General features: G+C 60.2%; 1 protein-coding gene across 1 annotated transcript; it reads right to left on the bottom strand.

Moving 5' to 3' along the window:
- Positions 1–178: 178 nt before the first annotated feature.
- Positions 179–25,291, bottom strand: LOC311524229 (uncharacterized protein). The gene is made up of 8 exons (XM_084635115.1): positions 25,041–25,291; positions 23,160–24,133; positions 16,836–16,925; positions 15,877–16,277; positions 6,706–6,838; positions 3,264–4,403; positions 1,796–1,885; positions 179–1,488 (listed from the first exon to the last, which is right to left on the bottom strand). The coding sequence occupies exons 1-8, from the start codon at positions 25,216–25,218 to the stop codon at positions 1,168–1,170; spliced, it is 3,327 nt and encodes a 1,108-aa protein (XP_084491241.1). The 5' UTR covers positions 25,219–25,291; the 3' UTR covers positions 179–1,167.
- Between the last annotated feature and the right edge of the window lie 1,593 nt (positions 25,292–26,884).

The following is a 26,884-nucleotide window of genomic DNA, read 5'->3' as shown; positions in this document are numbered from 1 at the left end:
TCAGACACTCCAGTTTCCCAGTATCACCACCAGTGCCACTTGTTATAGGGATGAATGGTGATGAAAACCAATACCCCAGTAAAAGAAAAAAGGTTCTCTCGGTCCCAAAGGACCAAGCCCCAGACCCAGGTCAATATACCAGTCAGATCTTACCCACAAATCACGCTGTTGCCAATCCTTTAGAATCTAAAGGTTTATTCATAAAAAGAAAGACATATGGATGAGAGCTAGAACTGGTTAAATGGAATCAATTACATACAGTAATGGCAAAGTTCTCAGTTCAGGTTTGTAGCAGTGATGGAATAAGCTGCAGGTTCAAATCAAGTCCTGGAGTACATCCACAGCTGGGATGGGTCATTCAGTTCACAGGCCCTGCTAAGACACCTGGACTCTTCAGCTCAAGCTTTCAGTTGTTCATGTGGTTAGATCTGGAGGTCTCCTGTTCAGTTCCCAGGGTATCAGCCAAGAGGGGGCCATCACACACTTACACTTGTGCAAACAAAAAGCCATTTGATTGGCTCTTGAGGGTGGCATGTGAATTCTTTGCAAGGTTCTAGTCTGTGATTTATTTTTATTTTGGAATGATCGCTTCAGCCAGGTGCTGTGCGTCATTTTGAATTGCACTTTGCTACCCTGCCTGGCGCTGTGTATACGTATGGTGTGTTCCAGGGGTGGGGTGTATCGGGCCACGTAGGGTGCATGGGCCCATGGGGCAGGGGTTGTTTAACAGCCACACTGAATGGTTCAGTGCAGGAGGCTTACACCGCAGTAGCCCTTGCATGCTGCTAGTTACAGCACACATTTTGGGCTATGACTCTCTCCGTTGTGGACATGACAGAGATCTCTATACATGGTACACACCTCCCTGTGAGGTGGTTTTAGCATAGGATGGATCTGACACTTACATGTCGGTTTATGATGGGGTTCCACATATCATGCATGTTTCCTGTCATGAAGCACAGAGTTACACTATGTGAGGGGTACATGACAGAAAGGAATTAACTGCATCCCAGACTGTATCCATATTGGTGTTTGAGCGTGTTTCAGGGTGACGTGGCCATGTGGGTGTAATGGGGCCATGGGGGGGAGGGGCATTTTGGGGTAGAGTGCATGGGGGCCATGTGGGGGGGGGTTCAGGGGTTGGCTGTATGGGGCTACATAAGGCTCTCACTCTCGGTTGCCCTCATGTTCACACCGGGTCCCTGCCCAGCCAGCATAGCACTGGCAGCTGAATTCTTCCACCAGCTTGGCTTGCTCCTGCTTTGCCAGCTGTCCCTGCAGGCGGAGGTGGGGCCAGCTGCGGTGCCTCCGGACGGTGAAGCTGGAGGGGCTGAGGTGCAGGAAGGCATCGGGGTGCCCAGCCCGCCGTACGCAGCGCCCATGGCTGGAGCACACCGTGAGACTGCACAGCGTGGCGCTGCTGGTCACGTTCACGATGTAGTGGCCCAGGCTCCTGTCCACGTACTCCTTCAGTGCCAGGCAGGATTCCTGTAGGGGGGACACAGTACAGGCCCAGGCAGGGCTCTCTCAGGGGAGAGGAGGGGCCCATTTTCCTGATGTGCTCCCCTTCCACACAGTCCCCCCGGGACCCACCCTCCCAGCTCCTGAGTGCAGGGGGAGCCAGACCCCAGGGCTCCCACTCTCAGCATCACACACACCTGGGAACTGCTAGTCGCACACCAGGCGAGAGCCCCCCCCCGACATCTTCCCATCATCTGAGTGCAGGAGCATCCACACCCCAGCCAGGATTCCCATTCCCAACCTGGAAGCAGCCATAGCCCCCCACGTAACGCACCCGTGAGTGACTGTAATCCTCGCTGCCCCACAGCACAACCCCTGAGGCACCTTGAGAAGCACTTTCCCCAATGGTATGGACCAAGTCCTCCTGCAAGAAGCAGAGAATCACCATGAAGATAACAGCTTCAGCTACTAACATCTAGGAGGGTTTGAAGGCTGTTGCATGCATCCTTCCCGCACAGATCTCCCCCTTCCGGCACAACAGGAGACAACCACCAGCACCCGCAGCCTCAAGCCAGATTGAGGAACCTCTGTGGTTCTGTTCCAGGTGAGCGGGGTGGGTCAAAGATAGTGCCATGGCCTCGCTGCCCACATGCAAAGCTGACAGGTGTTAATGACTGCCGGCAAGCGGGGCTTTGATCTACAAACAATCACACTCCAGGTTAAAGCGACCTTTCTGCAGGCTAAAGGGAAGGAGCAATTAAGCCCCTTTATGTAGTGACATAGCTGGAAACAACAGAAGCCACCATCCAAGGCAATGACAAGCCCTGATCAGAAGGTAAGCTGTGCAGGCTGATGGCAAATGCAGGGGCTAGGGGCTGGTTTGGCAAGCTGTGAGGGGGTGCTAGAGCAGAGGTGGCCAACAGGCAGGGAGGGGTCATGGCCCTGAGAGAGCAGAGGGTCAGAGCTCAGTGGGCCCAGCACTGACTGAAGAGGCAGGCCTGGGGATTTCTCAGTAAGGAAACTGCCGGCTGTTTGTTTCTTTCTGTTCAGGGAAGCTGGACTTTGTGCCCATTCTTTGCAAATAAACAACCTGACTCAAAAACAACCCAGCAAGGCCCCAGCTGCTGGCTAACCACTCGGGACCACTGCGGCCACAGCAGTGTAACAAAGACAGATCTCTGCTAAGCTGGGAGGGGAGCGTGGCGAAGAGTTGCTTGAGTTGGGAGTATTTTCTTTCCTGGACGTGCAAGGAAAAGGCAGGGGAATAGCCTGAAACAGGCCAAATGTAGAGAAACCCTCCAGGAGCCCAGACCTTTGTCTTGTGTGAAAGCATCACTCTCCTCTGGACCCATGGCCCCGGATATGGCCCTTGTCCTTCACACATCTCCCGCTGGGATCCCTATGGATCCCCCTTCTGCCCTCCAAGGCTTCTCCACCCCCCACTCCGCCAAACTGACTTCATCCTGCCAGACTTCCTCCCTCTACCCCTTCCCCACCAACAGCTGCTCCTTGGCCCTGGGTGACAATGGTAAGCAATGGGGGAGAGGACCTGGGCTAGAAGATGGGAAACACCCCCGCCCCTAAAGCTGGCCTCTGCCTCTTGCAGCCCCCTTGCCTGGCAGCTAGGGGATGCCCTCCCACATGTCCTGCCTGGTGCCCCCTCTCTCAGCAGCAGTGGGCTCCAGCTCCGACCCCACAGGCCCCTGGGACAGGCCAGACTTGGGCCATTGGGAGCTCGGCAGAGGTGAGCAGGTGGCATGCCCTTGGGGGAGCCTGGCAATGCTGGGGAGGGGCGGCATCACCTGCGAGAGGAAGTCCTCCGTGAAGTCGTACTGGATGCGGGTGTAAGGTAGGACTGAGAGGCTGCCGGTCCCCGTCTGCCCTTGCACCCGAAATGCCTCGGCCACACGGTGCCGGACGAACTTGTCAACCTGGTCTGTCAGCCGGAGCTCCTTGGGCAGGTAGATGCTGGGGTAGAGCGCCCGGCTTTGGTTCCAGAGCCAGCCGAGCTGCTCATTCCGCTGCTGCTCCACGGCGGGACACTCCCCTGTGTAGTTGGCAGCTTTGAAATCATAGTTATAGCAGCTGGGGAAGCCGTAGAAACCCCAGAAGCCCCCAGGCCGCAGGCTCTTGCCAAGCGCCAGGGTCTGCTCCATGAAGGCCCGGGCGCTTTGCTCGAATTCCTCCTCAGCTTCCTCAGCCACCCTGTCTGGGGGCCAGTCGGGGTGCTGCTCCCGGACCAGCTCCTGGGACTTCTCCTTGTAGAGCTCCATGGCATCCCAGTTCCGAGCCCACACGGGGCGCCAGCTCTCCCAGTCGATCACCGCCAGGCCCCGGAAGCCTGGCTCCAAGATAGCCGCCTGGATGTCATGCCGCGCCTTCCCGAGGTGGGCCTGGAGGCTGCCGTTCTGGGGGACACCCCCGTTGGCCGCTGTCCCTTTCGGGGTGTAGTGTGGATAGAGGCCCAGCGTGTTGCTGTAGAAGAGGGCGATCTCCTGGCCCAGGAAGGACTCGTTGCGGTTCAGCACCACATCGAAGACCCCCAGGTCAAGGGGCACATGGTATTTCGTGCCGCACTCCTGGCTTGGGGCGTTCCACACCGTGACGAAGGGGCGGTCCCAGAGAACAGGGCCCCCACCTGCCGTGCTTTGAGCCACCGGGGCCAGGCTCAGCATGCACGCCCAGGGCAGTAGGAACGTGGCGGCCACCATGTTGAGCCTGCCTGCCAATGGCTGGCCTCTAGACCTTGAGGCCTCGGGAGAGCTCCTGGGGGCCCTGCTCCTCAAATTGGGAGAGTGAAATCTCAGTGGAAGCCCGGGCAGCCCCCGAGGGATGGGGAAGCTGGGAGAGACGGAGGGTGGATTCCTGCTGCCCCCAGGGGAGCCGAGTGCTGTCAACTTTCCAAAGCTAATTCCTGCTGGCTTGTCACAGCCTCCTCCCTCCTAATAACTCCCAGACTCTCCCCGCAGAGGAGCGAGGGCTGGGATCAAACTGCTGGCTTTCGCAAGGACTTGCGGTGGGAGGCCTGGCACTGGCTCCGGAGCTCTGCCCTCCCCATGACCTTGGCTGACGTGTCAGTGGGTCCTATTCCCTCCCCCGCACATTTCTTCCCCTAGGACAGGGGTCCTCAACCTACAGCACGTGTGCCAAAGACGGCACGCGAGCCAATTTTTAATGGCACGCTGCTGTCTGCCGGGCGTGCAATTAAAAATCCTGCCCGACCCGGCCCACTCTTCTCCCCCCACCGCTCTCTCCTTGCAGGGCAGGCAAGCTTCCCCCTCCCCCTGCCTCTTCCCCAGCCTGCTGGGTTCCTGCCCCTCCTTCTCTCCCTCCCTGCCGCCGATCAGCTGACGGCCCTTGCTACAGAGGGGGAGAGGGAAAAGCGGAGGAGCCGCAGCGCTCTGTGCTGCGGGGACCTTGGGGAAGGGGGTGGAATCTGCATAGCCCCTCCAGCCCCCTGCCGTGAGTCCCTCAGGGCAGGGGCTGGGAGCACCCCACGACCCCAGCCCATACCCCCAGCCCTCTGCCCTGACCCCTGCACCCCCCTCACATACCCCCAGCCCTCTGCCCTGACCCTGGACCCCCCACATCCCCCAGCCCTCTGCCCTGACCCCTGAACGCTCCTCACACACACCCAGCCCTCTGCCCTCACCCCTGCACCCCCCACACACCCCAGCGCCGTGCCATGACCCCTGCACCCCCCCACAACCCTAGCCCTGACTCTGGCACCCCCCACACATACCCAGCCCCCCCAGCCCCCTGCCCTGACTCCTGCACCCTCCTCACACACCCCCAGCCCCCTGCCCTGACTCCTGCACCCCCCACACATACCCAGCCCTCACACCCCATGCCCTGTCTCTTGCACCCCCCCACATCCACATCCCCACCCCCACCCTGAGCACCAAATGGGAGATCCTGCACACACACACCCGCATTCCCACCTGCAACCCTCACACCAAATGGGAGCTGCCCAGGTAAGCGCTCCACACCCAAACCTCCTGCCCCAACCCTGAGCTCCCTCCCTCATTCTAGCTCCTGGCCAGACCCTGCACCCCAACCCCCAGCCTGCTCCTTCACCCCCAGCTCTGTTCTCAGTGCACTCCCACCCTCAGCTGAGTGCAGAGAGAGGAAGAGAATGGCCAGAACCAGGGAGAAGGTCGGTACCTACTCTATGTAGACAGGGCTGGGACCCCAGACTGGCAGCGGGCTGAGCGGGGCCAGCAGCCGGGACCCTGGCTGGCAGGAGCCAGCGGACGGAACCCCAGACCGACAGGGGGCTAAGCGGCAGTGGGCTGAGCCGCTCAGCTCACTGCCAGTCTGGGGTCCCGGCCACCGGCCCCGCTCAGCCCGCTGCCAGTCTGGGGTTCTGGCTGTTGGCCCCTTGCCAGCCGAGGTCCTGGCCACAGGCCCGGCTCAGCCCACTGCTGGCCTAGGTGAACAGAACCTCAGGCTGGCAGCGGGCTGAGCAGGCCGGTGGCGTATGATCAGCATTTTAATTTAATTTTAAATGAAGCTTCTTAACCATTTTGAAAACCTTGTTTACATACAACAATAGTTTAGTTACATAATATATAGACTGATAGCGGGAGACCTTAAAAACCATTAACATGTATTACTGGCACGCGAAACCTTAAATTAAAGTGAATAAATGAAGACTCGGCACACCACTTCTGAAAGGTTGCCGACCCCTGCCCTAGGAGATACCGAACTGAACAGGACCCCAGCATGGCCCCTCCCTCTTTTCCTTGCGCTCCTGTCCTCAGAGGGGGATGGGGTGTGTTTTCCCCATGTGAAGGAAATGCTGGGCCATGCTGCCAGGTCCGCTGCTCCAAAAGGGAAGCAGTTTTTTGCAGATGGGATGGAAGAGCCCTGGGTTGGCTGCTCTGTGCCCAGGTTAAAGATTTACCGGCGGGGGGAGAGAAGGAGAAGGGGTCAAAGGGATAGCATGGGGTCAATGGAACATGGGTCAGAGCTGCAGTGCTAAACTGCAAGGCCAGAATCCAAGCCACAGCAACAAAGACACAGCACCAAGGAAGCTATCAGCGCTAGGGATTAGCTAGCGTGGGCAGGGCACTGCTCCGAGGAAGCTCACAGTGTTGGGGATTAGCTGGCGTGAGCAGGGCCTGCTCCGAGGAAGCTCACAGTGTTAGGGATTAGCTGGCGTGGGCAGGGCACTGCTCTGAGGAAGCTCACAGCTCTAGGGGCTAGCTGGCAAGGGCAGGGTACTGCTCCGTGGAAGCTCACCGCACTGGGCGCCAGCTGGCATGGATAGGGCACTGCTCCGAGGAAGCTCACAGAGCTGGGGGCCAGCTGGCATGGGCAGGGAAGGGAAATCATGTCCTGGGGCTGGACGTGGACCATGCCCATATCCTTGCGGCTAATCTCAGTAGCAGAAGCAGTGGCCCACGCTGACTAGCCCTGCCAGGATCCGGTGTAACAAAGTGGAGCCAGCCAAAATTAGCCAGGCTACTTCTCAAGCCACAGGAGTCAGTCCCCGCAGCATGGGGCGGGCCCCTTCCCTTCCTGCCCCACTTCCTGCAGCGTCAGTGGGGCAACTGAAGAAAGTGGAGACCTGCTTATAAATGTCCGGCTGGTGTGACGATGCAAATTGATTGGGGGGAGGGATGGGGAAGCAGGGGCAAGGGCAGAGAGGCTCATGGGAAATGCTGTCCTGAGGTGGTTAAGCTCCACCCCCAAGGAATCCTTGCATCCCCATGCTCTGCACAGCCGCTGGTGCTGAGACTTCACCCCTACCGCCCCAGCTGGGCCGAGGGTGTCATGCTACTGCAAAGCCCCACTGCCACCCAGGGCTTCCGAAGCATCAGATCTGGAAGCCAGAAATATGGCCCTGGCATCGGGCCACCTCCAGGAGGGAGAGCATTTAAAAAGGGGGCAGCCAGGATAAAACACCAGGCCCCAGGCTGGACCCACTCCCTGAAGGACATTTGATCACAGCCTTGCTCTGCCCATGGCACCGTGTCCCTGTGGGCCCAACATGACCGTGCAGGCCCCTGAAGGCGGCTTAGGACCCAGATGGAGCCCACTGCCAGCCCCTACGTCCTGCCGGCTTGGTGGGGCTGGAGAGGAGGGGCTGGGGGAAGCTCAGCTAGAACAATGCCTCTCTCTGAGCCAGGAGCTTAATTTGCTATGAGAAAGCTCCAATCTCTCACCAGCTCTGGGATCCTTCCCCGAGACTGCCTCCTTCCCCAGCCAACGGCCATGGGAGTGAGATGGAGCAGACCCTTCCAACCTGGGATGAAGGGGATGAGTGAAGCTTTCCAGCCTATGAGAGCCTTAAGGGGCAGCATAATGGGGGGAAGGGGGGCTGTTTCCATCCCAGTAACCACAGCCGGTGTCCCGGGGGAATCTCGGGGGCTGGGGTCTACTCCAGAACATTTCCAGGTGGTCCATCGAACGGGATGGGGGAGGTGGACATGTGCAAGCCAGATGGGCCACATCCCATACAGTCCTGGTGCCAGCCACCCCTAAAACCGGAGCTCTGAAGCCAAACCAAGATCTGGATCCAAAGCAGGCCATAAAGGGCCAAATCAAAACCCAGGACTGGACCGGACCAGCCCCTCAGGCTGCCTCAGTGTGTATGATGGGGGGCAGCATTGGGGGCTCCAGCCCTGGCCCCCAGAGTACCCTCTTATGGCATAGGGTGGTGCTGCAACAGCCATGCCTCAGTTTCCCTCTCTTCAGGGCTCCTCAATAATTTCACAGCCTGGTTTGACTGTTGCAGTGACTTGGCCCTCTGGCTAAGTCCCTAACAAAAGGTCCATCCCATCCCCGGTATACGAGGCCAAAACCAAAGACCAAACAGTTTTCACACTGGGCCTATCTAAGGGTCTGGTTGGTCTTCGCTGGCTCAGACACTCCTCTGCCTGCCCGTCCTTGGGGTTCAGCTTTTCCCCCTTCCCAGGCTCCCCTCCATTCCCCTTCCCCCAGCTTCTTTGTGCTGGCCCCTGCTCCTTCTTGGGCAGCCACCCCCAGGCCTTCCTGCCTCGAGTCCCTGCTCCCCTGGCACAATATGATTCCCTGCCAGAGCCTTGCCAAACTCTGCAGCCCTCAGCAGCCTTCTCTAGGCCTCTGCCTTCTCTAGCCCAATGGGGTGACATGATTCACCAGTCACATGACTGTCAGCATTCACCCCACCTAGGGAGGTGAGCTGGCTGGGTCACAGCTCTGCTGAGCCCCATAGCCTCTGAATAGGCCCAGCCAGACTGATAGTGCAGTGCTGTGGGGTGACCTGCAGGGGGCAGTGTGTGACAACAATGCAGTGCTGTGGGGTGCTCTGCAGTGGGGGTATGATAATGGTGCAGTGCTGGGGGGTGCCCTGCAGGGGGAGGTGTGCGATAATGGTGCAGAGCTGGGGATGCAGTGCTGCGGGGTGCCCTGCAGGGGGCAGTGTGCGATAACGGTGCAGTGCGGGGGTGCAGTGCTGCAGGGTGCCCTGCAGGGGGCGATGTGCGATAACGGTGCAGTGCTGGGGGTGCAGTGCAGCGGGGTGCCCTGCAGGGGGAGGTGTGCGATAAGGGTGCAGTGCTGGGGGTGCAGTGCTGCGGGGTGCCCTGCAGGGGGCGGTGTGCGATAACAGTGCAGTGACGGGGGGTGCAGTGTGGCGGGGTGCCCTGCAGGGGGCGGTGTGCGATAACGGTGCAGTGCTGGGGGTGCAGTGCTGCGGGTGCAGTGCTGCGGGGTGCCCTGCAGGGGGCGATGTGCGATAACGGTGCACTGCTGGGGGGGCAGTGCTGCGGGGTGCCCTGCAGGGGGAGGTGTGCGATAAGGGTGCAGTGACCGGGGGGGGGGGGGCTGTAGTCCAGTCCCATTGTGGTTAGGGGAGCAGTTCTAGGCATCGATCAGCAGGTGGCAGCACACGCTCGCACACGCTTCTCAGAAAAGCAGCCGGCCAGCAGTGGGGGAGAGGGGGGGGGGAAGCGGCGGAGCTCAGCCCCCCTCAAGTGCCGAGTCTGGTTTCTATTACACTGCGGTGGGGGGGCCGCCAGGGAGACTGGGAAAGGAAACAATCCAGCCTTCAGCTTCTGGAGACCTGGGGCCTTGACTCGTGCAGCTCAGCCTATTAACTCTTTGCTGGGCAGCGGGCAGCAGGCCTTCCAGGCCGTGCCCAGGGTGCCCCGGGTTATGCCTGCACTACGCCAGGCGAGGCTGCCCCTTTGCAGTGAGGGCGGGGTCATGGCTGGAGTAAACTGGCTGGCTGCAGCTTAAATAAAACAGTCTCCTAGTTTGAAAGATGGCCGGGGGCGGGGCTATGTTGGGGGGGTAGTTGTGGGTGGGGGGGCTGCACCTCTCCTTCCCCATCCTGCCACTGAGTGCCCCCAGCTGTGCATAGCTCTCACTGGCGACTGCTTTGTCCACTCTGGGAAGGGACAGTGACACGGGAGCCTTCGCAGTGGCAGGATTGCCGAGGCAGAGGAGGACACTTTGGGGCAGGGAGCAAGGCGTGCTGGTTTGAACCCAGCCCCAGGCCGGAACTTGGTCCTGTCTGATGGCAGCCCTGTAACAGGAGTTGTAATCCCCGCTAACTGACCCCCTGGTTGGCACATTGGCAGAGGGGGGCCAAGGACGGACTGGGTCAGTGGAGACCGAATGCCGCTCTCTGGTTACAGCACAGAGAGGGAGTGGCCAACAACACTACTGCCTGTCCTAGGGATGATTTCTGGAGCCGTCTGTGGTTGTCATAGCCCAGGAATACCAGCCTGGCCTGGGCACAGCACCATACCCGCTTTTGCAGTCGGGAGAGGAGATGCCCTTATGCCTGGGGAATGCCACGCTGCTCCCACCATACTGGCAAAAAGGGCAGGCCGTGCTAATGACCCTCCTGGCTGCCATTTCGCCTGCCAGGGAAGAGGAGCTGATATTTCAGCAGGTTTCTGAAAAGGGTTAAAACACCCCTGGAACATGGAAATGACAGGGCTCCCCCACCCACCCACCTCTCACTGTCATAGGACAAAGGGTCTGAAGTGATCTGGGTCAGACTGCATGGGGGCGGGTAGGTGGGGAGAAAACACACACATCCCCATCAGCCCGGATCGGGGTGGGGGGGAAGAGGAGGAGAGTAATTCAGACTCTTGGCTCACATGGGGAAGTGGAAAGCAAAGGCTCAGGCCTAACCCCTGCATCGCCCCGCACCCAGGAGAGCAAATCCAGGGCCAAGAAAAGCACTAGCGAGCTGTGAAGCCTCCCAGAGCAGGTCATAACCCAGCATCTCCTCCAGAGCCTGCATTCTATGGGCTGTTGCAAATGAATTGGGTTTTACAGCTGGTCAAAGGGGACAGAAGGGGCTGGCTGGAATGAGACACAAGGGTGGCAGGCACCCGGCAAGGTTTTCCCGGTACAGCCCCTTGTAGGTTTTCCCCATGCAGCTCTGCCAATGCACTGAAGTCCTGACCCACAGCCCCCCACTAGCCCAGCCTGGGGCTCCCCACACCCCACAGCTCTGCCGGTGCCCCTCAGCCTGGCTTCATGGTGCCCTGTCTATCCTAGCCACAGGCCTCTTCTGAACAGACAGCTAAATGGTTGCACTCTGGACAGTAATTTTGGGGAGCGGATGCATCTCTGCTTGGCTGCAACCAGTGGATCTGATTTCCCTAGGGTCGCCAGTGAAGAGACTGCTCAGAGGCTCCGGCTGGCAGTATCAGTTGAGTGATGAGTGGGGAGGGGGCTCCGGCCTGCCCGTAGCAAGCAGGTCTCAACATCACACAAACCATCTCATTGGTCACCTAAGCTGGGTGGCCACAGATTGGGTGGATCATTGAAATGGCACCTATGGGCCCTCCAGGGCAGGGTGTGTCGTGCTTGCCCTGCTCCCATCTATGCTGTACCCACTCTCGGGATGTGCCAAGGTCCTTGTGCCCCTCTCTGGAGTTAACCCCTTGCACCATGTGTTGAAGGACAACGGGGCTCCCCCTCGGGCCAGCACAGGCTCCCATCACACCCAGAACTGGGGTCTTGTGAAGGCCCCCTCGTGCAGGCACTGGAGAAGCCAGTGGAAGTCAGGCCTTGCCAGACAGCAGCTGTCCCCTCCTTGCAGCCAGGGCAGGGCACTAGCCCTGCTCTAGGCCCTGGGGAGGTTTCCCCACGCTGGCCTGGGCTGTGTTTGCTTTGGCTGCCCAAGCTCAGCTCCTGCCAAAGCTGGAAGCAGGAGCCATAGGGGTGGGCAGCAGGCTGGTAGTGCCAGCAGGGAGCACAGCGTGAGGGGCAAGGTTGGGGTACAGGCACATGCCCGGGCAGCAGGGAGGCCAGCATTGCCAAGGGGAGCTGGGCTGGGAAACCTCCAGGGAGGGAGAGCGCACGGGCTGCTGGGCCTGCCCCATGGACACCCAGCAAAAGGAGCCCATGGCCTTCCCCTTTCCCTTCCCCCGCTTCACCCCCACCCCGCTGGCTGCACAAACCCCTCCTTCCCCACTGAACCCTTGCCTCAACCCCCACATAATCCCTTCCCCTCACTCTGTCCCATAGTGCTTTGGGGCATGGTGCCTGGCAGGGGTGGGAGTCAGCACGGAGCCCTCTGTCCCCTCATCTCTCCCATCCCCCCTCTTCTTCCTTCCCCTTCCTCCCCATCTCTGTCCTGGAACAAGGGGGGCCATTCTTGCAAACTTCACTGGAAGGCCAGCACCGCACGCAAGTCAGGCCCAGTCTCCCCTTTGAAATTATTGGTAGGTAACAAGAGTAAGTGGCAGCCACTCAGCTGCCCTCCCCCTCCTGACCCCATCTCCATCCCATCCAGGCACGGGCCCAAGCTTGGCAAGCTGCTGGGGCCCTTCCCCATGGTCCCACCATGGCTGCAACGCCTGGACTTTTTCTAACAGGGCTACCGGAAAGCCCTGTCGGGCTCTGTTGCCCCCCGAAAACGTACCCCAAAGCATCATGGGACACACATGCCCTGAAAAAACACACACAAACCTCAGACACCAGGAGTGACCCTGGCAGAGAGGAGCCAACTATGTGATACTACAGCAACCTTGCCTGTGCACCTGCTGGCTGGCACACACTAAGCAGGGCTGGGCTAGCCAAGACTTGGGTGGGTGGCCACCCCACAACCCCCAGCTGCTATAGAAGTGGGGTGGGGTACTCGGAGCTGGTGCTGTGTTGCAGGGAGTATAAGTGGGTGCAGGGCTTGTTCTAGAGCAGGGGTCAGCAACCGGCGGCATCAAGCTGATTTTTAGTGGCACTCTGCTGCCAGCCAGGGTCCCGGCCGCCGGCTCTGCTCAGCCCACTGCCTGCGTGGATGAATGGAAGCTCAGGCCAGCAGCGGGCTGAGCGGGGCCAGCAGCCAGGACCCCGGCTGGCAGGGGCCAGCGGCCGGGACCCCAGCTGGCAAGGGGCCGGCAGCCAGAACCTAGACCGGCAGCGGGCTGAGCGGGGCCTGCGGCTGGGACCCCGGCTGGTAAGGGGTTGGCAGCCAGAACCCCAGACCGGCAGTGGGCTGAGCGGGGCCTGCGGCCGGGACCCCAGCTGGCAAGGGGCCGGCAGCCAGAACCCAGACCAGCAGCGGGCTGAGCGGGGCCAGCGGCCGGGACCCCGGCTGGCAAGGGGCCGGCAGCCAGAACCCTTGACCGGCAGCGGGTCTGGGGCTCCATCTGCTGCCCCTGCTGCCAGTCTGGGGTTCCGTCCACTGGCCCCTGTAAATGTAAAATGTCTTACTGGCACGCGAAACCTTAAATTATAGTCAGTAAATGAAGACTTGGCACACCACTTCTCAAAGGTTGCCAACCCTTGTTCTAGAGTCTCATTACTGGATCTACTTTGGGGGCCCTGGATGTCACTGAAACACGAAACAGCCCCCTGGCCAGGCATTAATGGACCACAAGGAAATCTTGGATTTTAAGTGTTTACCAAAGTAAAATTTAGCACCTGGCTATTGCGCTGTGATTTCTATTATAGAAAGGATCAAGACTGGCATGTTTTGGCTTTTCTGACAATAATTTGGGGGCCCTAGAAAGTTGCTGGGGGGCAAATGCCCCGCCAGACCCTTCCAGTAGCACCAGGCCTGCAAAGGGGCTCAGTAGGGGGCACGCTCCCCTCAGTCACTGCTGAGCACAATGGGGCGCTCAGGGCGCTGTGTTGCAGGCAGCAGAGGGGGTTACTCAGTAGGGAGCACTCTCCCGTCAATCAGTGCCACTCCCTGGGTGCTGCTGTATTTCAGACCAGCTGTAAAAGCAAGGCCCCTCCCCTAGTGCTGGTCCCAACACAGGGTGATCACGCCCAGGGCCTGGGGCAGTGGTGGTACGCGAGGGGAAGGGTACCACCCAATGCATGCGCACTGTTTAAGGAGAACACAAAGACTAGTGGGCAAAGACAGCCCCCCTCCCTAGTGGCATCACACCATACCGAGGGGCATGAGACCAAGGGGAAGGGAAACATCCCAGAGCAGCAGGCACCCCACTGAGCCAAGCTTCCAGCGCTCAGATCTGGGGTCTGTCAGCAAGAGAATCCACGGCAGGGGCCCTTCACCAGGGGGTGAGCCATGTAGCTCAGTGCAACACCCCGCAGTGCATGAGCAGGGCCAGCTGTCAGAGATGGGTCTCGCCTCCTGTAATAAACCCTGAGCCCCCAGCCACATGGCTTCCAGGGAAACCCCCCCACTGTGGTTTCAGCAGCCCCAGCTTTCCTCCTCACTGTTGGCCTTGAACGAGCATGCGGCATTGCAGCACGCAACAAAAACACCTCTGCGTTCCTCCCCAGCGCTGGCTGCATTTCAGCCGCCAGGAGCAGAGAATCCATGCAGAACCTGGCCTGTCAGTACGCAGGGCCACCAGCAGTTCTATGGACACATGTTGGCATGAGGGGGCTCTGGCTAGTCCTGGAGGTCAGGCAAAGGGGCAGGCATCCCATGAGGTACCAGCCTCTGTACATGGAACAAGTCACAGGCTGAATGATAAATGACCTAGCTGGGGGCTGGGCTATGAAGACATGGGGCTGCCCGCCACCCCCTCCCTGGCCCTGGAGCTGCAGGCATGACTCACGCCAGTTCCCAGCCCTAGTGCTCCCTCCACAAGCTAGCCTTCCTCGCAGCTGTCTTGTGCTGCCATCCCAGGGGCAAAGGAACCCAGTCCAGCGGGAAGCCCCAGCCCAGCCAGGGCAAGAGTCCACGCCATACAGGAGCAGGAGACCTCCCGGGCAGATGTCTCCTTGCCCTGTGCCAGGAGCTAACAGAGGGCAGCTCAGTAAGCGGGGGAGGGAAGGGTGCTTGGTACCATGCACGCTGGCTGTTGAGTCACACACCAGGGGCCAGGAGAAACAGGGAATTGTCAGCAGGGGCGGGGGGGTGGGAGATGGATGGTCCAGACTTGACTCAGCTAGAGTTGCCTCCCTATCTCGGGCATTGTGCCAGCCAAGAGGGGCCCTGCTGTACCAGGAGGGCACCTACACTGAGCTGGTCCCTTTGTGCCAGCCCCAAATCCACCCCATGGAAACCAAAAGCCCCCGGAGCACCTGCCCCAGCCTCCCCCACAGCAGGGCTTGGGAAATGGGGCTGCTCCCTGCTCCCAGGGCAAGGGGGAGCTGCGCCATAAGCAAACAGCAGCCGCCCGCTCTCATTCCGCCTTTAATGGTGAGATAACTTTGGTTTCTCAGTGACAGAAGCAGGGCACTGGCTCCTGGCAGGCGTCCGGCCCAGCCCCCGCCTCACCCAGGCATGGAAGGGCATATCCTCCCCAAGTCCATAAACTCTGCCCCCAGGGGGGTTTCCAGACACATACAGCAGTATTTGTCACACCAGGCCTTGCCTCCCCGACACTCCTTCGCTCACTGCATATCCGCCCCACTCCTTACAACAGGAGAAGGGCCCTGCCATCCCCTCCCTCCTCCACATCCCACAAAGCCTAGGGTAGAGCTGGGGGGCACCCCACACCCTCTGTGCAGCTTAGCTCATTTTGACAGTCCCCTGTCCCTCTGCTGAGCTGGGGAAAGGATGATCACCCCCCTACCCACACACCATGGGGCCAGGCTCCGCACTGGGGCACACCCAGCAGTAGGGAAGGAGCTACCTGGCCCTGGGGGATGAAGCCAGTCCAGGGCACAGCCCTTGTATTTCCACACCAGGGCAGATCTCCCCCCGCCGCTCCTCCTAGCTGCGGGCTGCCCCCTATCGCCGCATCACTGCCCAGGAACATCTCCCACCCCCACAGCTGCAAGCACTCTGCTGGCCCGCAGGGAAGGCTGGAGGGGCCTCTCACCCCCTCAGCAGTGGCAGAGGTAGGGGGCCACCTCCAATAGATCCGCTACATTGGCGCTAAACGAAATACAAAAGGCTCCTGGGTTGCAAGTCTGTCGGCCCCACAGAGGGGCACGTGGGGCTCTGACTGCAAGTGCCACCTATTGCGCCCATGTCCCTGCCATGCTAAGCGCCAGGAGACGGCCTACTGCCACGAGGACCTGAGTAAGGGGCCAGACTAGTCCAAACGGGCCAGGAACCCCAGCACCAGGAGTCCCAGAGTGGCACAGGCTGGGCAGGCTGCACTGTTGTGGGTGCTCAGCTGCCGCTCGCACTCGTCCCCGTGCCAGCCCTGGTAACACTGGCACCGGAAGTGGGTCCGTAGATAGGCGGTGTCAGTGGCAGACAGCTCCCCCACTGCCCGCAGCAGCGGCTGCTGCCTGTCGGCCTCGCCCCGGCGCCGGATCTGAAAGCTGAGCGGGTTGAGGTGGAGGAAGACGTTGGCGGTGCTGTCCCGGCGCCGGCAGCGCCCCCTGCCCTGGCACAGCGCCTGGCTGCAGCGCTGGGCTGCCGTGGTGACGTTGACGATGTAGTGACCCAGCTCCTCCTCCAGGTAGGCCTTGATGGTCTGGCAGGTGCTCTGGGAAGGGAACGAGGGGTGAGCGAGAGCCAGAGGGCGGCAGTGAACTGACTGCCATGGCAGGCCCTGCTAGGAACCCAGGGGCAGCTCAAGCCCACCAGGGCACACCAACAGCTTTGCCAGGCGCTAGCATTGTTCCTTCACCTGCCTTCAGATCCCCAGCGGCTGGCAGCACTATTGCTGCATGCAGGGGGTGGCACTACCCTATGCCAAGCAGGCCAGGATTAGCAGGGCCCCAAGGAGGCAGGCAGCTTCCTCTGCCCCACTGATTGCCCGGGGTCAGGCACCACGGGATGCTCAGACCTCATGGGCACAGACTGGAGCATCCAGGAAGGCCACAACACATGCTGTGCGCAGCCCCTGGCTCACTCAGCACAGGCTGCAGTAGGCAGATGCCAGCAGGGAACCGGGCCCAATCCCATTTCAGTTTTTGACTCCACCAGGGGCAGGAGCAGGACTGTTGAGAGGTGCTCCCCATGTTCGATACCAGAGCTCAGTTGGCAGGAGGATGCTTCCCTGCTGCGGGCGAAGCGGGAGCTGTCCTCCCTCTGTACCTACCTGGCTCTTGGTGTAGTCTGCATCGCCCCAGAAGATGGCACCAGCCGCCCCCAGGGCGGCGCTCTCGCCAATGGTGGAGACCAGGTCCGTCTGCAAGGGAGGAATCCAGACAGGGCCAATGGTTAGGGTGGAACCTTGCAGCAGGAGGTAGGCAGGTGCAGCCCCCCGAAACAACCTGCATACTGCTCCCACCTGGATACTCCAGGGGCAGGAGGACTGGCTCATGTGGAAGGGCAGTGCCATAGCAGTCAATCCCCTGCGGGGGTGGGGTGCTCAGACTCCAGCTGGGCTGCACTGGAGGCGTGCCCTCTCTGCTAGTCTCTGAGCAGGGCTAGGCCTGGCCAGGACCGGAGGCCTCCTGGGTGGCGCTAGAGCGCCGCTGTGGTGCTAGAGGCAGGTGCTTTTGGGCACAATAACTTGCCACCTGAGGCCATTAAAGATCCCAGGGTACTTTTCCTGCTAGGCCCCTCCCCCCAATTCTGCTGCCCAAATCCCAGCTCCCTACACTGCACCTCCATAAATGCTCCTCTCCCCCCCACACTCTTCCCCAGTCCAGCTGCCTCCGGGATTCTCCGTTACGTGCGCCACACTGTTGCTGGGTGCTGTTAGAACAGCTGCTGTGCTCCACCCCAGAGGTGGCTGCCTTTCTGGCACCAGGGAAAGCAGTGTCTCCCCCCCCCACACACACACACTCACACCCAGAGTCCATGAAGCAGCTGGGAGTTAAAGGTTGCCAGTTACCAGAGATATCCCAGGGCCACACCCAGCCTGGTTGCAGGCACTTTGTGATGGGGTGGGGGTGGAGCATCCCCACCCTGTACTCCTCACATTCCTGCCCCTCCCTTCCTTGCCCCAGGCCAGCATGCATGTTCCTGGGCTGGGCCTGGCCATCAGGGCTGCTGAGACAGCAGGTGGCCTGATGGAACAAGCACTGAAAGCCAGGCAGGAGGGAAGCGTCTGGGAGCCGCCAGCAGCCAGGGAAATGGGCTGAGAGCACCAGAGGTGGGAGGCAGGGCATGTGTGCAGCTCAGCTCCTGCCTGGGATGGGGGTGGGCGGCTGCAGGAGTAAGTTGCCTAGCAAGTGGGACTGGTGGAGTGACTGAGAACCGGGGTCCGAGCAGCCTCCCCACCCATGGCCTTGCCCACTTACCCAGCTGCTGCAGCCCTCCGAGATCCCAGGCCTGGGCTCCCTGCACACAGCTCTGCCAGTGCCCCTCAATCCCAACCCACAGCCCCTTGCTATCCCCGCCCTCGGCTCTCCCCACACAGCCCTGCCAATGCCCCTCAATCCTGACCCACAGCAGCCCCCTGCTATCCTAGTCTCACAAAGGGGTTGTAGCCTATTCAAGTCCCTTCACATCACATTCATCCAAACTTGGAGCCAGCACTGAGAGGTTAGCGCAGGGGTTCTCAACACAATTTTTGGTGGCCTCGGAGTGTGACCACCAACTCTTGCTAGTGGCCACAGACACTTTTCCCTAAAATACTTAAATATGCACATCTACACATCCAAATCAGTCACTTATTTATGTAGGGTTGGTGGGGTTTTTGCAGACTCAACAAAAATAGTGCTGTGAAAAGTGGTATTTGTCTGTTGGTTCATATCACTTTTCCCAGGAGACTTATTAGCTAGCTGGGAGGCTGAGATATTTGCATGTTTGTTAATATCACTTTTCTCAGCAAGCCCCAGGACAAATTAAGGCCTGGATGATGGGGGGCAGGAGGGGTTAGAGGGGGAGGCAGTGAGGACCTGGGGTGATGGATGCAGGGGAGACAGCAGGGGCCCAAGGCAAATGGGGGAAGGGGGTGGTAAGCCTGCATGCCTGGAGCCGGGGGGTCAGTACCCATGGCTGCGTGGTCAGAGCCAGGGGCCGTGCAGCTGAAGCTGGGGGTCAGAGCCTGCTGCCACACAGCAGGGGCTAGAGGTCAGCACCAAGGGCCAGCTCTGCAGCTGGAACCTGGGACCAGAGCCAGTGACCGGAGCCCGAAGCTGGGGTCACATGGCCAGAGCTGAGGGTTAGCACCTGCAGACCCATGGCCAGGTTCCTGAAGTCCCACCACTGGAGCCTGCTGTCCAACCACCCCAGGGCTGAAGTCTGAGCCCCACCAACCCCTATCAAGGGGCGGGTCGAGAACTCACTTTGCTCCTGCAGCATTGTACCCCACCTGTCTCCAGAGATGGTCCAGAGCAGTGCAGCCAGGAACAACAGGGAGGGAGGGGGAAGAGGTCGATTTCCCCACCCCTTCACTGTCCAGGAGGCTGTTGTAGCCCCACAAAAAGCCCCTGGTGGCTGCATGTGGACTAGTGGATATGAGACCAATGTTGGGCTGGAAGGCACCTTGAGAAGCCATCAAGTCCAGCCCCCTGCGCTGAGGCAGGACCAAGTCACCCTAGAGCAGCCCGGACAGGGGTTTGTCTGACTTGTTCTTAAAACCCTCCAGTGACGGAGATTCCACAACCTCCCTTGGAAGTTATTACTTTGTCCTACTGTCAGGGGCTATGGAGAACAATCGATCACCAGCCTCTTTGTAACAGCCCTTAACATGTTTGAGGACTGGTATCAGCTCCCCCCTCAGTCTTCTTTTCTGAAGACGAAACTTGCCCCAAATTTTTAACCTGTCCTCACAGGTCAGGTTTTCTAAACTTTTGATCATTTTTGCTACTCTTCTCTGGACTCTTCAATTTGTCCCCATCTTTCTAAAGTGCGGTGCCCAGATGAGGCCTCATCAGTGCTGAGCAGGACAATGTCCTCCCACACGACACTCATGTTAAAACACCCCAGAATGAAATTAGCTTTTTTTTTTTTGTGGAGGGGGGGTGCAGCAACTCTACTGCATCCATTTGATCCACTCTAACCCCCAGACCCCTTTTCAGTAGCACAGCCACCTAGCCAGTTAGTTCCCATTTTGCAGCTGTGCATTTGATTTTTCCTTCCTAAGTGTAATACATTGCCCTTGTCTTTGTTGAAGTTCATCTTGTTGATTTCAGACCAATTCTCAATTGGTCAAGGTTGTTTTGAATTCTAACCCTGCCCTCCAAAGGGCTTGCAACACCGCCCAGCTTGGTGGCCCCTGCATAGTTTTATAGGCAAACTCCCCACTCCCTCATCCAAGTCCTTAATGAAAATATTGACTAGCTCTGGACCCAGGACTGATCCCTGCAGGGCCCCACTAGATGCACCTTCCTAGTCTGACAGCAAACCCTGGAGTACCATCTTTCAGCCAGTTGTGCATCCACTTTATCATAATACTATCTAGACCCCATTTCCCTAGTTCCTTAGGAGAATGGCCAGCAGCCGGCTGCCCTGCTCCATGTCAGTGCTGTGCCTAAGCCACTTGCCAAACACCAGCACCAATGCCTCATAATTAGCCCTCTCATTGCCTCCCTGAGGACTAGTGTGTCCATGTTACAGAAATGGAAACTGAGGCACAGGGACAGAAGATGATTTATTCAAGGTCAGAAAATTTAAGTGCCAGCAGTGAGAATAGAACCCAGGAGTGCTGGCTCGCAGTCTCTTCTTCTAGCCCCTAGACCCCACTCCACAGCCAGAGCCAGGAATAGAACCCAGGAGTCCTGGCACGCAGTTCCCACTCTAGCCATTAGAACACCTGGCCCTTCCTCCCCTGCATACGAGATCAGGCCTCTCCTCTAAGAGGTGAGCTGCACTCTAGCACCAATGTATGTACCCCAGAAAGAAGCAGCCTGCCACCTACAGAGACCCCACTCCCATCAGCCCAAGGACCCCTCCGCCCCCGGAGCACTTCCCATGGGAAGCAGCCCCAGCCAGGAGCCGCACTCAGCAGGACACAGGAGGAAGCATTCAGGCATGTGCTGCCCTGGCAGACAGCAGCAAAGGAGGCCGTAATCACCAAGAGCGGAGAAGAATCTGCCCAGCTGGGGTCACTGGTGTCCTCCCACTTGCCTCCACCCCCTCAACATGCCCAGAAGGCCAGGGGTGGAGAGCCCCCACCCATACCACTAGGAGCTGCCCAGCTGTGCAGGACAGCATGAGGACCCCGAGAACCTCGGACTCCCAGCCCGCCCCAGAGAAATGGCTTCGCAGCCCCAGCCATGCTAGCAGCTGGCTTTGTGCAGGGCCCCCTGGACTTCTACTCAGCCACTAATGGGGTGCTGTGCCCAGCAAAGCTGGCACACTGAGCGTTATAGATGGACTGATGGGTGCAGGGGGCCTCTGTGGCCCTTTCACCCCCATCTCAGCAACCAACATCCCACAAAAAGAACAGGAGGACTTGTGGCACCTTAGAGACTAACCAATTTATTTGAGCATACGCTTTCGTGAGCTACATCCGATGAAGTGAGCTGTAGCTCACGAAAGCTTATGCTCAAATAAATTGGTTAGTCGCTAAGGTGCCATAAGTCCTCCTGTTCTTTTTGCGAATACAGACTAACACGGCTGCTACTCTGCAACACCCCACAGAGTCTCTGTGCAGAGAGGTTTCCCATGGGGCTTGGCTCAGCTTCCCTCTCCCAGTGCCTGCAGGGTAGGAGTGCAAAGTGGAGCAGGGCTCAGACCAGAGTCCATTCACACAGGTTCTGTTACAAGGGGGCCCTTTATACAAAACTGCTGGGAGACCCCACATCCCCCATTTCAGTGGGGTGCCCCATGCTACATCCTCAACAGTTAGAAAAGGAGATTGTTGCCTCCTACCCCTCCCCCATTGCTGCAAGGGGCTTGGTGCCTGCCTGCCTTTCCCTGCCCGCCCACCACCTGCTAGCACCCGAGGCTCCTCCATGCTCTGCTGGAGGAGCCCACCCAGGGCACAGCCCCATCCCATCAGGAGGGAGGTTGATGGAACTGCTCTCCTGGAACCACGGAGCTGGCACTCGATCCCCGTATCGGGCTGGCAACAGGAGTGGGCCAGATCTAACACTCCCACCCCTGTCAGCCCAACAGCACGGCTTGGAGTCCCACAAAGGACAATGGGGCACCCCCCGTGACAGATACTGGCCTCTGCCTGCCTGCTCGCAGCTCGGACACACCCCTGCCCCACAGGGAGAGACTGCAATGGTTTCATACATTAAGCCATTCTTGGGTATCTGCAGGCCCTGCCACTAAGCGTCAGGCATGGACGGCCAGAACAATGGCACCAGCACCACCCTCCCACTCCTGCCTTTCGTCCCCCACCACAGCCACCTCCCCGCCCATCATGCTGCCCCCTGCAGGCTCTTGTAGGGACAGTTACACCACAGGGCACCAGGAAACAGACTTCCCAATGGAGATCCTCGGCACCGCAGAGGGCATCCTGTGACAGCATGGACCTTCCACGCTGGGCGGGGGGTTGGCTAACGGGGGTATAGTACAGGATGGGATCATTTCAGACTACACCCCACCACAGCTCTGTATGCCCCCCCCCCCCCAAATGGGACCTTTCCCCCACACCACACCTGGGGCCCAGAGAGCTCAGGCACTGGATTTTCACCTGAGCTCTTGAGAAAAATCTGTCTCTAGCTGATTTGCCTATGCTCAGGCAGGAGGGCTGGGAATGGAACCCAGGAGTCCTGGCTCTCAAACCCATGCTCGTCTTCCGGCTGCCTCCTGAAGCTGGGCCCTGTGGGGCGGGATCCAGAAAGGGGAAGTGGCGGCTGTCAACCGGCAGTTAGCCTGCACAGTGGCAGGGCCACGGCTCCCATTTCAACAGCTGCACTCCCCCCACCAGCCGGGGCATTGTAAGGTCAGGAACTCATCCCCAAGCCCTCCTCAGCCACGGCAACGCTGGGCAGGACCAGGGAGCTGGAGTGTGATCTCATAGACCCACCTGGCTAACACAGGAAGATTCTCCCCCACCCCACCTCCACTGCCCAGCCTTCTCTCCTCCCACCACAGCCTGCCAGGAGGGCCACAGAGCAGCCCTGTCCCAGCTCACTTAGCTACCACCATGCAAGAGCCCTATGCCCAGCTGGCACAAGCAACAGGGCTGCTGGCAAGTCCACTCAGATGCAGAGGGGCAAGCAGGACTGGGACCCTGCTCTACCCCATAAAGTGTCACCAGGCACAGCTGGGGTTGAATTTGGGGAGCTGGTGTTTAAAGCCTTGGAAGGTGGGAAGAACCAGTTCCTCCCACCCTCTGTGGCAGAGTTCACATGAGGCCTGGAAAAGACTGGAAAGTCTGTTCCCTTGGTATGTTCTGGTGCCTTTGCTGTAATATACTGGGAGGGTGTATGATCACACTGCCCCCTAGTGGTGAGCCCACTCACTACCCTCTCCCAGAGCCAGAGAGCTAGAGGCCTGGGAAGAAGCAGGGTAAAGCCCCAGCACCTCTGGCAGAAATGGGTCGGTCCCTGGGACACGGGCGCCGCCTTACCCTGCTCAGCACATCCAGCTTGCGGCTGTAGGTGGGCCTGGTATAGACGAAGACTGGCAGCGAGTAGCCGTCGTGGTGCTGGTGGGAGATCCGCAGGGCCTCCATAACCCGCGAGTGCACAAACTTGCGGCCATTCTCGGAGGAGGCCAGGACCTGGTCTAGGTAGATGGAGGGATAGAGGGCTGTGCTCTCCTTCCAGAGCCAGGCCAGACGGTCATTGCGGGTCTCCTCCACGTCAGGGCAGCGCCCCGTGTAGCTGTCCGGGTTCTTGCTGTAGTCGTGGTTGTAGCAGTCCGGGAAGAGGTAGTAACCCCACAGCTGCTTGGGCCGGTAGCTCTTGGCGTGCTGCAGGGTGAGGAGCATGAATTCCTGGGCCGAGCTCTCAAACTCATACTGGGCCTCCTTGTTCACCAGGTCCTCCTGCCAGCTGGGGTGCCGCAACAGCACCAGCTGACGGGAGTTCTTGCGGTAGACGTCCTTGTTCTGCCAGTTGCGGATCCAAATGGGCCGCCACTCCTCCCAGTCAATGACAGCCAGCCCTTCCTTGGCCTCTGAGCGGATGTACTTGCGGATGCCCTCCTGGAGCCGGTCCAGGTGATCCGTGAGGCTGCTGTTCTGGGGGACACCCCCGTTCACAGCCACCTGCTGCTCGTCGTAGTAGGGGTAGCGGCCCAGGCGCTCCTTGTAGAAGATGGTGAGATTCTGGTCTACGAAGCCCTCGTTGGGAGAGGCCTGCAGGTCAAAGAGGCTGAAGTCCAGCTGGACCTTGAAGCGAGGCCTGCAGTCCTGGGTCGGCGCATTCCAGGCCACAATGAAGGGCTTCTGGGTGAAGAGGGGGGCAAAGGTTGGCTTCTCGTCCTGCCCACGGCTGCTGGTGACAGCAAGGAGCAGGAGCCATGGCACTGCCAGCGCAGAGCCTCCCCGCATTCTCTCTCGCTGGGCTGCTCGGTCACAGGATGGCTTCAGGTCACAGCCTGCCGGGGGAAAAGGCTGTAAGAGGGTAGGGCAAAAGGCACTCCCCCACCCTGCTAGCAGTAGAGCTCTGCCAATGCCCCTGAAACCCCCCTACTAGCCCAACCCCACAAACCCAGCTTTGCCAACGCCCCTCCAATCCATCGAGGTACTCCAATGGTCTACCACTGGCCCCCTTGTGAGCGCCTCACAAACATTCGTGCATCTCTGCTCTGAGCTGGGGACAATACAGAAGGGAAACTGATGCTCAAAGCTCAAGTGACTGGCCTGAGGCCGTACAGGAGGACTGCAGTGGAGCTGGGAACGGAACAGAGATCTCCTGCCTTTCAGCCTAGTATCTTAGACCCCAGACCAGCCTTCCTGCCCCGAGAGCCCAACCTGCGGCAGCCTCTGTTGTTCCAGCCCTGGAGCTAACTCCCAGGGCTCTGCCACCGCACTTTGGTCCTGACCTGCCGCAACCCACCTGAGCGCAGTACAACTGGATGGGCAGCAGAGACTCGTCCTTAGGAGGGGAAGCTGCCAGCCACAAAACCCTCCAGCACCAGCAGCGGTACAGGGCTGAGAGCAGTCCCAGGCCCAGGCCGGTCAGCACTGCAGGCTGAGCAGCCTCCCCAGCCCCAGCCAAGGGCCGGCTCCAGAGCTCAGCTCCAGTGGTGCAGTTCCAGCAGAGCTTTCTTGACAGTCCCCCCAGCAAGAGCCGGGCCCCACCACACAGCAGGCACGTAAACTCCCTGGAAGGGAGCTTGCAACTTAGGGCCTGGCTCCGATCTCCCCCACACGTGGCGCCGACCGCGACCACTCGGGTCGAGTCACTCCGGATTGACGCTGGCGATAAACCGGAAGGATCAGGCCCCACGCCGGAGGTTTGAAGCCCTGAAACATCCCAAGAATGTGCGGGCCTTCGCTTACCAGCGCAGCCGGTGGGTCGGACACGCTTTGTTCCCGACCGATCCCTCCCTCTCCCCCTGTGCGACCCCCGCCGCAGCTCCGCCGAGCTGTCCCAGCCAGGCCACCTTTTGTTCGGCAGCTCCGCGCACTGAGCAACAGGCTTCGCACGAGCTCCGGGGCAGCGCGAACTTTTTTCCATTGCAATAGCCTGCGAGGCCAGCCGCTCGGTGGGAAGCAAGCGCCGGAGATCAAATAGCAAAGCTGGGGGGGGGGGGAGGAGGGAGAGAAAAATGTGGGTGTCAGCAGAGCAAGCGCTCGCACAAAGCCGCGCAGAGCAGCCCCACGGAGCAGAGCTGCAGCGAGGACAGATCCGCTCCCAGCCCGGCCGGCCGGCCGGCGAGCGGCACAAATCACCGCACGGCGCAGAGCCGGGAGAGGGACAACGCGGAGCTGCGCGTCCGGGACAGAGCCGGGGCTCCCCAGAGTTACCAGCTGCCCGTCGGCCCGCCTCGCCGGACCCCCAGCCAAGCCGCACGCCGGGATCCAGACCGCGAGCTGCCGGAGCGGGGCAGGGCAGGGCAAGCCGGGGAACAGGGGACCTTTCCCAGCCACCCGGGCTCCGCTCCAGAGCGGGACGCTCCCCGGCCGCGGAGGGGCTCGGCAGCCCCCGCGCCGGAACCGGTGGGAGCGCCCCACGCCCCGGTAGCTGGGAAAGTTCCCTCCTCGCCCAGCCCCGGGCGGGCCCCAGCAGCTCCCCTGCGCTCCGGGCGCGCACTCACCTGGGGCTCAGCTCCCCATCACCCCCCGGCCAGCCCCCAGCGAGCCCCTTTAAAGGGCCACGAGCCCAACACCACCCCGCTCGCCGCTGCCGGCCTCGGCAGCCCCTTTAAAAGCCCAGGGGCTGGAGCGGCCCAATGCGAGCCGGAGGGGAGGGGGAATTCCTGCGGACCCGCCCCCCCCAGGGAGGCACCGGCTCAGCGCGCGCAGCCGGCCGGAAGCGGGAGGGAAGTTCTGCGGTCTCTAGCTCGGTCTGCGCCGTTTCTAACGCTCCGTGGCAACGGGGACCGTTGTTTTTATGTGCACTAGTCCTTACCCCCTTCCCCAGTCGGCAGGAACCACTTGGTACAGCCCGGCGGGCTTGGCATGCCAAGCGCCGCTTGCTACTGAACTGCAGGGGGCGGCGCGCGCCGGGGCAGGGCGGGGCCAGGGGAGCGGCCGGGCTAACGGAGCCCGCACAGGGCGCCAGTTAGGGGAGCGGCGAACTGCTGCAGCGCCGGCCTCAGCCCACAGGAGGGCGCTGTGGGGAGGTGGAGAGGGTCACTGGCTGGGGGGGGCTCCCAGCTACTTCAGCCCCAGCCTCTCCCAGCAGGGGGTGCTGTGGGGAGTGGGGCAGGAGCACTGGCTGGGGGGGGTCCTGGTTACTCCAGTTCCAGCTTCTCCCAGCAGGGGGTGCTGTGGGTCGCAGGGCAGAGGGCGCTGGCTGTCTCTGTGTGTGGGTCCCGGGTGCCCCAGCCCCAGAGTCCTCTGCGATTCCAGTGTTCGGAGCCTGTTTTCTCCGGGAGCTGCAGACAAGGGGGTGGGCATGTCTGCTGCCTTGCCCTCGCCCGGCGGGAGTTGGTATAAGGCAGGGGTTCTCAAATGGGGGGTTGGGACCGCTCCAGGGGGTCGTGAGGTTATTACCTGGGGGGGGTCACAAACTGTCTGCCTCCACCCCAAATCCCGCTCTTCCTCCAGCATTTATAATGGTGTTAAATATATAAAAATGTGTTTTTCATTTATAAAGGGGGGGTCGCACTCAGAGGCTTGCTATGTGAAAGGGGTCACCAGTACAAAAGTTTGAGAACCACTAGTATAAGGATTGACTT

This window comes from Lepidochelys olivacea (genome assembly GCF_965140295.1).
Source record: "Lepidochelys olivacea isolate rLepOli2 genome assembly, chromosome: 7".
NCBI classification, from domain to species: Eukaryota; Metazoa; Chordata; order Testudines; family Cheloniidae; genus Lepidochelys; species Lepidochelys olivacea.
The sequence above is the reverse complement of the archived record's forward strand: the minus strand, read 5'-3'. Positions and strand labels throughout refer to the sequence as shown.